Here is an 11,066-nt window from a genome sequence, read left to right as displayed (position 1 = left end):
CGGAGGTGCCGTCTTCGTGTATAGAATCTGCGCAAAGGATCATGGGAGCACAAGTGTCCATCAGTTGTACCCTTCGGCTTTAGGTTTAGACACTCAATGTTATGCTGCGTTCATGCCATATCGTAATTACTGTAATTTCGAGATGACAGCACGTGACGTTCTACTCTGAGATGTTCGGAATTATGCTTTTCTATGGCAACACTCCCTGCGTTCCATTCGGAAGGGCTCATCCCTATGCCCTAATCCCTTCAAAGGGTTTACCTTCCGGAGTGAGAGTTTCTAAGGGTTGAAGGGTGTAGGGGACCACCTCCGTGTGGGCGCCGTCTTCGTGTATAGAATCTGCGCAAAGGATCATGGGAGCACAAGTGTCATTCCGAAGGGCCCTTTGAAGTGGCCAGTTTTGAGCACTTCGGTTTGGAATGACCCTTCAATATGGCGGCCATGATTGTTTTCACTCCGAAGTGCCCTTCGGAGGGCAATATATCCCGATTGGAACGCACCGACTATCAACGCCTAAACGGAGCCTGCGGTGGTCCGGTGGTACAAGTCGTAGCTCTCAGAAAACTCCCAGTTCACAAGTTGTAATTACGAGTTCTACGAGGACGTGAACGCTTTTTACAAGTTGGAATCTCATAATTATGGGAATTCCGATATGGCGTGAACGCACCTTTATTCGACAGCTAAAAAGGAGAACATCATATTCCTCCTCTTCTAAAATAAATAATGTATTCTGGCATACATTTAAACTTCCCCTCACACCTATTATGCTATTAGTGTGGGGAAACTTTTATAAAAAGAAAAACTTCCCCTCGTGTTATATATGGAGGAAAAACAACATTTTTCCGTTCCCCGCTCACCTATTATGTTGTTTACAGAAAAAAGACATTCCTTTGTTAGTTTGAAGTTGTTGACAATCGCTCATGTAAACCCTGCACAACAGAACCTGCTGTCTACTGTGAGTTGCTAATGCTGCAATTTTTTATGGCCGCTATATTTAGTGAATATGAATGATGTCTCCCCCTTTTTTGCTTCTATGTAGAACAGAGACTCTCTTGTGACTCTGATTTAGTCACAGAAAACCGGACGGCCTTAAAATAAATGAGGACTGAGCTCACAGAGTGACTTACACACTGAATGTGAAGAAGACTGGCTCATGTTTACACTTTTACCATTATGTGTAGAATACAAGTATTGTTTAGTTGAATGTTCCAGAGCAAAGATGAGTATTTTTTGCAGGATTATTGTAAGTTTGTGCATATATATACATACAACTTCGAGGATAATACATAATTTTCAAAAACTGATTGGTTGTGAAATATACATTTAAAAAATGTGCATTAATTTGCATAAATGAACATATTACGTGTCAAAACCGAAAGAAAAAATATTGTCTGATTAAATTGAAGCTACTGAACTTTTTTTTTTCTCCAAAAATGAATCATTCTAAACCACTTATGCTTGGAGCTCCAGACATTACTGTATATATGAACCAATTATTATTTTGTAATGATTGGCATCTGTGACTTTATAACAAGTTTTGTGTGTATAGCATATAAATGTTGCACAAATAATTTTTTTTATTTTCTTTGTTTTATATTGGTTTATACCTAACATTCAAAATAATAATAAAAAAAAAAAATTGTACAGCATCTTCTGCCGTAATGTTTCTGCCGTTGCTGTAAATGAACTCAAAACGAATGAAAAGTTTTGAAACTATTCGACGTTCACAGTGCGGATGTCTGTAATAGTTTTATCTTATCAGTTGTTAACACTTCATTTTTCAATGTCTGTTATCTGCATTACATGTTTGCTGGGCCAAGTATTATTATTATTCTTGCTCATACTTGCGGTTAAAGGTTTGTTCAAATCACTAACCATACACGCACTGAACTTTTCCAAGCAATCAGATTTAATTATTTATAGCATGCTCACATGCATTTAAAAAATATGATTTCATATTCAGCATGTGTCTTTAATTGGATGAACTATTGTGAAATTCAGTCCAGTGCCGTTCAGCCAAAAACTCGTCCTTATCTAACACAGAGACGATAGTACAAGGGAATCATGGGAATTGAAGCAGCCAAAAATGTGTCCTTAAGTCCTGCTTCTTTTCATCAGAATGGTGTTCAAGGACTGTTGATTCCTATCAGCTTTATTGTAACCAGGTAAATGATTCTCTGCAGGCAGGTCTGGAAACATCTGAGAAACACTGACTTCACATTTCATGTCCTCAAGGCAAAGCGTCCATTGTAATATTAAAGTGGAGGTTGACTGATTTTTTTCTAGGCTTGATTGTGTTTATGGGGTGCAGTCTAACATGTATTAATGCTACGTTTAAAAAAAAAAACCGCATTCTTTTACACATAATTTACCTTTATTCCACACCGCTCTGTCCCTTCTCCTATTGATGCGCTGATCATTTCCTGCTTTTATGAAGCCCCTCCCTCAAAAATACATGATGGGCTCTGATTGGTTAGCTAATCCAGTGTGTTGTGATTGGCTAAACCGTCTCTAGTGCGTGTCTGAACGTCCCGCCCCTCACCTCGGGCGGCATGTGCTCCAGTTGTATTGTAAACAGTGGCGTCGTATATATCTCTTATCAGTTTGAGCCCGATTGAGAAGCAGAGAATATTATTGAAGAGGATCGTGCAGAACCTGTGCAAGCACGGCTCTTAATTGTATGTTTTTTGTTTGTTGTCGTCTCATACATTTAGATACGCTGTTATTTGTAAATGCTACTGCTTATGTTAGCTTTTAATATACAGTTTTATCCTGATTAAAGCTTTAATACACCACGGCAACCGCATGTATAACGCTTCTCATAGCTATGTGAAAATAAGTGTATAAATGGAATGGTTCATTGTTTGAGCTGAGCTGGTGATCTGAATGAGAGAGATGCAGGGCGACGCGAGGAACATTGATTTTGAAACTTGTGAATCCATTAGAATTGTTAGAAGACAGAATCGCGATTCATATATAAATAGATGTTTTCGTGCACCCCTAGTTTTAACGGCATGGCAACAACTCGCCCTCTTCTCTATGGCCTCGCCCCCTTTGTTGCGTGTTCCCGGGGGCGGGGGTTTATCTGGGTTTGTGATGTCACAAACCCAGGAAGTAACTCGTTGTAGTCCCTACCAGCCGTTTTTGTAGGCATTAAACTGCCAGAATTTTAAAAGACGATATCTCCGATTGAACTTTAAGCGCCGCAACTTTGCAGATATTGTTTTTTGCTCAAACAGCAACACTACACACTAACGTTAAAAAAGTGAAATCGCAATCAACCACCCCTTTAAAAATGTCTTTTATATATTGTCTGAAGGCGGGACTGGTTTCAGGTTTTCATTCATGCATTGTGTCATGGACACGTGACATCCTGCTGCTACAAAGAGCTTTGTTTACAGTCCATGTGATCCAGCAAAAGGAGTTTCTCCATTCAGCATGCTTCTTGAGATGTGGGACAAAACACACACAAAAGTTTTCCACTTTGAAATGAATGATCATTTAACCATTATCACAAAAGTACCATTTCATACAATCCTCCTAATTTGATCAAAATCGACAATCACTTACTATCCCTAAAATCAGCCATCCTCAGTTTAATACGTCAATACTTCTAAGTATATGTACAACAACGCAACAATTCAAATACATACCTCATATATTTTTACAACTCGAGGGGTAAAAAACAACATTATCCCAAAAGTCCAGAGATTTGTATATCTTATTTTAAGATCATTTTAGTGTCTAATAACAAGTGCTATTTCGCGATCATTGAGATATTAGAATTTTATTGATATTTTGAATTTTAATTTAGGTTTTCCATTTTCATTTTAAAGCTATAGTGAATTTGTTTAAATGTTTATTCAATTTAATTTTTTATAATTTATTCACATTTTCCATTTTAATTTAGATTTGTCATTTTTACAAGTTTTTTTTATTATTGAATGTAGGATGTTTTCATTTTATACAGTATTTGTTTTAGAAATTTTTTGTGAAGTTTTTTACAAAATCTTTATACAATTTAATTTTTTATTTTTCTATTTGATAATTTTAGTAATTTTGTTTTGGTCATTTTTACAAGTTTTTATTTTTATTTTTTTTAAACATTTGTAGTTTTAGTTAATACATCAAGTTGAACTAAATGAAAATGAGCCTATTTGACAAGCTGAAATAAGTTTAAGGTATTTAATATTTTATTAATAAATTATTTCGGTTTATTTCAAGAAACACCAGAAGAGCATGCACTGCCTGTGCAAAATATGAGTTTGTGATCAGTAAGTTGTTTTTATGGTGATAATTCAAGAAATGGATCAGAAATCAGTTTGAAACTGAACTGTAGTCTCGATTCCAATGCTGTATTTCTCAATCAGTATTTGAATCTGTATGGATGTCAACACACGAGTGATTGACAAGAAAAAAAAAAACACATTTTGAGAGAAAATTGAAGCAAGTTTCACCAAAATTCAAATGAAATCCTCTGAACATATTAATCCAAAATTTCATTTTGCACTTCTCTCCCAGTATTCAAGAATCAGTGTTAGTATACTATGAGAACACGACCCAAAAATGTTTCCAGCGCTTCATCCTCGAAGCATTTTGGGATGTTTGACCTGCGATATTTCACGATGCTGTCTTACATCAGTCAGATAAAACTGTTCAGCCACTTCAGCCAAAACATTTGCTCATCTGGTAAATGATGGTAAATTAGATGCACTAAATCTATCAGTGTTTGATATCAGCTGAGCAGGTTTCAAGTCATTTTTAACGATTAGTGTTAAGGTATTAAGCTTGCAAACAAAGAGTCGAGCCATTTGCATAGCTTGGGAGTGAAGATCTCATACCTAGTTCCACATGGAGCAAAGCAAACATAAACCCGATCAGATTGATATGTGTTTGATTATAGCGCAGCCTAGTGTTAAAATCCAGCAAACCCGCAACAGAACGCAATCTCGAGTTTGCTCAAAGCCTGAACTGTCCTGGTTTACAATTAAAAGAGACGTTCTGTGTATATTATCCACAGGAGCGAAACTGACACATGAATTCATTTAATAAAATGAGATCAACCTTTGTGTACTTAATATGTCTTTATTATGCATTAACCATTTTCATATGCAATAAAGCACTCAAGATTATGCTGTGTTGTGAATATAAACACACTGACAACACCCTTTGACCATGATTTAATTCGCAACACAGCAGAGATTCTCATGCTTTATTGCTTCATTTAGCATCATAAAGTGAGTATTCATATATGAACAACAGAAGGCTGTTTATTACAAGCAAAACGGCATAATTTCTCGTCGAATACGGTCTGAAACTAATGCTATGCTCAAGTTTTCGTAACGTCTGCTTCAGTGCGGGGAAAGGGTGCGATGACTTCAGGGTGATTCCAGCTCTTTACTGACACTTCACTGAAAAGCTCTGGGGGAGAAAGTGAAATGGTGCTATAACAGGAACACCTCAATGTCCATTTGTCTAGAAGTTCCCATGTCTTTGTTTTGAACTCGTTTTGACAAAATTGGCAGTAAAAGCATCTCAGTCCATTTCTGTGTGGGAGATGACACACTGAAAGACAAAAAGCACACAGGACTACACAACAGAAACCCAGTATTAGCTGCAGTTACTGAGCTCATTAACACTGCTGGAGATGTTAAGGACATAAGAGGTTAGGATCTTACATCTTCAAATTAACTCTTTTTATCAGCAATTTTCATGAAGAGATTTTGCTCATTACATCTGTTTTCTAACAGCTACAAAACTAATATCTCAAAAAATGTTAAGATTTTTTTTTTTTTGTGTTCACAATCTTTCATCAAATTCTAGGTATGCCCACTTGAAACTAATTGTTATTAAAATACAATTTTAATAATTAAAAATTAATTACTGATGGAAAAGAACCCAAATTCGATTTCTTTCCTCATTGAATATCTATTGTACTCAGAACCGTGTCACATTACCAAAGTAAAATGGGTTACGATTTACAAATGTGACCCAAAATTTAAGTGTTAAGTCGCTGGGGTATATTTAGCAATAGCCAACAATACATTGTATGGGTCAAAATTATAAATTTTTCTTTTACGCCAAAAATCATTAGGATAAGTAAAGATTATGTTCCATGAAGATATTTAGTAAATTTCCTACTGTAAATATATCAAAACTTCATTTTTGATTAGTAATATGCATTGCTAAGAACTTCATTTGAACAACTTTAAAGGCGATTTTCTGAGTATTTAGATTTTTTTGCACCCTCAGATTCCAGATTTTCTAATAGTCGTATCTCAGTCAAATATTGTCCTCTCCTAACAAACCATACATCATTGGAAAGCTTATTTATTTATTTATAAATTGACCCTTATGACTGGTTTTGTGGTCCCGGGTCACAAATAACTTTTTGAGAAATTAAAGATTTTTGAAAATCTTTTACATTTTTATTAAAATGTATTATATATTAAAATGCATATACATAAAAAAAACATATGATAATATTAAAGATTAATCAATTATGTGACAATAATAATGTGTAGTATATAAAAGTTACACGTTTACACACACCAGAACATATTACTCACCAGAATATTCAGCCTTCTTTCTAATTGGCTGACAGAGCTGTCAGACAGACAGCTGATTGGCTGATTACGCCCGGCATGTGAGAACACAGATGCGGTTCGCTCAGAGTTCGGCTCGGAGGGCCACGAAGACGGATGAAGGGCTTCTGACAAGGCACCTGATGCCCAGGCCCGAGTGCTCTGGGGCCGCCCCGGTGCATTCTGGGACTGGCCCCGTGCATTCTGGGAAGGGCGGGCTGGGGAGGGGTAGCGGCGCAGGAGGCAATGGGATTTAAAAGTATAATTTACAGTATAATTTAAAGCACAGACAAACGATGCAGGACGGGTTGGTTTGTGCTGAAATTATTTGTTAAATTGCTGAAACCACTAACCCCATTCATGAACATTTTAGTGATGCTTACCTTAGCGAATACCACTAACAAACATAATTTCTGATCATATTTAATGTTTCAATAATAATAAAACGACAAAAGCACATAACAAAAAATGTAAATGAAACAATTTTAAATAAAAACGGCAAATACAAAAATAAAAACTAATTCAAACTATTAATAAAAACCTGTAGCTATATATAAATAATACTAAAATAACAAACAAACAAGCATTTCTAATGAAATTTCAAAACTAAATTACAGCGCCGTTCAAACTACATTAATTTTATAGGTCTATAACCCTACTGTATGACAACTATTGACTCATTTATGTCTATATTTTATTTCTCCAGGGGAACAATGGGAGAATCATCTGAGATTTATCGATACTTAAACTGACACTGAACGCTGTATGGTGTCTCTGGAGCGATGAAAGAGCAACATTTGAGCAGTTTTCCTCTAGTGTGGTGAGTGAATTCACAAGTCAGTGAGCCAGGGATGAAATGATATCACTTTAAATAAATAATGAGCATTAATATTCAGTCGCAGTCAGCAGTCTTGTGATGTAATTTAGCTGAACATCGAAAGCACCAGCGAAAATCACACAGACTTCAGGATGAACTCAAATGCATCTTAAAGCGACGATTTTAAACTGTAAAGCGAGGAAGCAGCGTGTTTTGGTCTTGACTCGACTCACCCGTCGTGTTCGTCCCGTGCTGCTCTGGTCTGCGCCGCCCCGTTTACGGTCCATATCAGCGTGAGAGGATGAGGAAGAGGAAGGAGGAGGAAGACCCAGACGCAGGCCTGCAGACCGATGGCTCACCGGAGAGCCGCTGCCGCTCTGAAATACACACAGATGCAACACTATAATCTCATACTCTCGTTTTTTTTTCACATTCAAAGGACTGTATAGTATGAAATTTCTTCATTCAAATTTTTTTTTACATTTTTAAATATTTAAAATATACAAATATTATTAAACATAATCTCAACTCTTAAAGTCAACTTTATTGTCATTGTGCAGATATAGTTACACGGGAACTGGTTCAGTGAAAATTTATAACAATAATAGTAATTACAGCAACATTTTTATTTTTGCTGGAAAATCAACCCAAAAATGGCTTTGGGAGAATTAATTAAATACTTTACAAATTACAAAAAAACTTTATAAGATTTAGTTATTTTCTTTTTATTTGCATCTTGACATTATCATTCACAAAAATCTGATTTTTCATAAATGAATGATACTGCCTCACATTATGTAACACTTGCATAAACATTACAGCATAACATTACATCTCTTTGTTAGAGCCATAAATAGCAAACAGGTTTATAATAATTTATAAATTTTGTTTATAATACATTTCTTGATATTAAGAATGATTATGTATATTAATGCATATTTTAAACCTTTATACTGTATCACACGACTTTAGCCAATTTCATACAAAATGCATACTGTATATGTAGATAGATAAACATTATTTTTTGAATTAGAAGGAAGGAAGGGGTTTGGTAATAGAAATTATTTTGACTGTTGAAATAGTTAAAAATCATATTTAATTTGAAGCTTGATCAAATGTCAATAGTTCCTCAGTCTGATTTTTGTTTTTGAACAAGAGAAATGAAAAGTAAACTATTAGACTGCAAGATTATGGTTCTATGGGTCAAATCCACAAATGCACAGTTCCTATGGAAATTGTGGAGAATGGTAAATGACTTAAACCAGTAAAATAAAAGTACAAAAAAAACTATACAATCAAAAAAAACAATCAAAAACAACAAAAAACTAATACATGGCAATCTAATGCATGTCATAAATAATTTTTAATTCTAGAAAATGCAATTCTATACAAAAATCCAATTAAACGCATTAAATCCAATCAGCAGTGCAATCCTTACAGAAAACAAGAGCATGCAAACACATGAATAATCTACTTCTCTACTGGATGGACCAATGAGAAGATGAATATTCACAAAACGCCACAGAACACTTTAATACTCACCCTGTTTGGAGCTCCATCTACAGAAATGAAGAGAGACACAGAAGGATTGACTCATTGAGATATGATGATCCTGTTATCTTGAGCATTCACAATATAATATCAAGAATATTCCAGATTAATTTCAGTCTAATGTCTATAGATCAAATCTTAGGCATGCTGTCGCTTAAATAAAAAAAAATATTTACAGTAATGTCTCCATAGACTTTTTAATGTACACATGTTGCTATTTGAGCTGTCTAGTTGTCTAAATAATCATTTTGAGGTAGGACTACTTTTTTTGGTGGAGGAAAATTCAAAAATGTAATTGCTGTGAATGGAGTTTGATCTGTGTCTCCATGTCTGAATACACATGCTTCCCTATGTATAGTACTTCCTTTTAAAGTATGCAAAAAGCAGTCATGCCTCAAGGGATAGTAGTAATGGTAATTTTGCATAAATTAATGGTCGTACAAGAAATGCTCCCATCATTTGAAATTACTATAGATTAGTGCTGTAAAAAAAAAAAACGATTAATCGCGATTAATCGCATCCAAAATAAAAGTTTTTGTTGATGTAATATGTGTGTATGCGATTAATGGTTTGACAGCACTACTATAGATTAAAACCACTAATAGATTCCCACTCACCTCTGGAGTCTAGGGGCTCAGGGTGAGTGAGGTCATCTTTAGGCACCAGGTGTGGGGGGAACGGAAAGGCCCCGGGAAGAGCCATGAGGCTCGCACCCACTCCCAGGGTCAGTCCTGAGGGGTGTGGCGTCAGAGGGAAGCCCGGGGCATGATGGGATAGATGCTGGAACTGCTGCTGCTACATAGGGGGAATATCGAGAGAGAAAAATGTCAAGTCAAAGCATATATACACACATATATATATATATATATAATATATTGTACTGGTATCGCTACAGGAACGCCCTTTCGCAATTTTGTATCAATCCGCTTGTTCTAGCCGGGTCTATGTTTTTTTTTGTTGTAATTATTCACTGAGCTAATCGTAGAGTGTGTTAGGTAATATAAGAAGAAACGTCTAGCTTCGCAGTCTCTCTCTCTCTCATTTGAATGCATGATTTGCAGCATTGTTTCTCTCTTATAACCTCATTATTTCTCACTAATAACCTAACTGAAGCAGCACATGCCCTTGATACGAATTCTAAAAGTGACGTATGTTTAACTGTCAACTTGAGCTTTGAATCCGTGGCGGAAGGAAGTAGTTCCGCACAAAAGAGGGTTTTATAAGGCACTCCATTGTTTCTTGTTTAATTACACACATGTTCCATCGAACTGTTGTATAAACGCAATATCACTCTCGTACTCTGCGGCCTCGTGCCTCTGGCCTAATCACAGCCATGCTGATATAGAGCCGGTCTCGCTCGAGTATGAGAATTATATTGCTCATATATATGCATATATGTATATAAAAAATTTTTTTCATGTTTTGTTATGTTGCTGCCTTATGTTAAATTACTTTTTCCCCACATCATTCTATACTCCATACACCATAATGGCAAAGCAAAAAACAGGTTTTTAACATCTTCTAAAATGTATTAAAAATAAAAAACTTAAATGATTCCATTGCATAAGTATTCATACCTGGGACAGTTGAAATTTAGCTCAGGAGCATTCATATTGCTTGTAGATGTCACTACACTTTGAGTGAAGTTAACCTGTGGCAACTTCAATTGAATGGGTATAATTTGGAAAGGCACAAACGTCTTAATTAAAGGTCTAACGGCTGATAATGCATATCAGAGCAAAAACCAAGTCAAAAGAACTGCCTGTAGAGCTCAGAAACAGGTTTGCAGCAAAGACACTTCATTGAAGGGTCACAGAAGCATGTAGAGCTATTACACTTAATGGAAGAAGTTTGAAACAACCAGGACTCTTCCTAGAGCTGGCCTCCTGGCCAAACTGAGCAACTGATGGAGAAGGGCTTTGGTTAGAGTGGTGAGCAAGAAGCTGATGGTCACTCTAGTTGAGCTCCATGATCATATATGCAGATGGGAGAAATCTACAGAAGGACAAACATCACTGCAACACTCCACCGATCTGGGCTTTATGGCGGTGTGGCAAGACTCAATCCTCTCTTCAGTGTAGACACATGAAAACACACTTGGAATTTGAAAAAAG

At 36.0% G+C, this 11,066-nt stretch overlaps 1 protein-coding gene across 1 annotated transcript in view; it reads right to left on the bottom strand.

Annotated features, from left to right (window-relative positions):
* Positions 1-7,559: 7,559 nt before the first annotated feature.
* Positions 7,560-11,066, bottom strand: part of LOC107600240 (transducin-like enhancer protein 1) — a 19,683-nt gene continuing 16,176 nt past the window's right edge. Inside the window, exons 6-8 of the mRNA XM_016292084.1 lie at positions 9,570-9,747; positions 8,944-8,960; positions 7,560-7,778 (exon numbers count right to left, since the gene is read on the bottom strand). Of these exons, the coding sequence (XP_016147570.1) occupies positions 7,560-7,778; positions 8,944-8,960; positions 9,570-9,747 (414 nt within the window). The remainder of the gene's footprint in view (positions 7,779-8,943; positions 8,961-9,569; positions 9,748-11,066) is intronic.

This window comes from Sinocyclocheilus grahami, unplaced genomic scaffold (genome assembly GCF_001515645.1).
Source record: "Sinocyclocheilus grahami isolate Dianchi unplaced genomic scaffold, SAMN03320097.WGS_v1.1 scaffold280.1, whole genome shotgun sequence".
NCBI lineage: Eukaryota > Metazoa > Chordata > Actinopteri > Cypriniformes > Cyprinidae > Sinocyclocheilus > Sinocyclocheilus grahami.
This window is presented reverse-complemented; position numbering and strand designations above follow the sequence as displayed.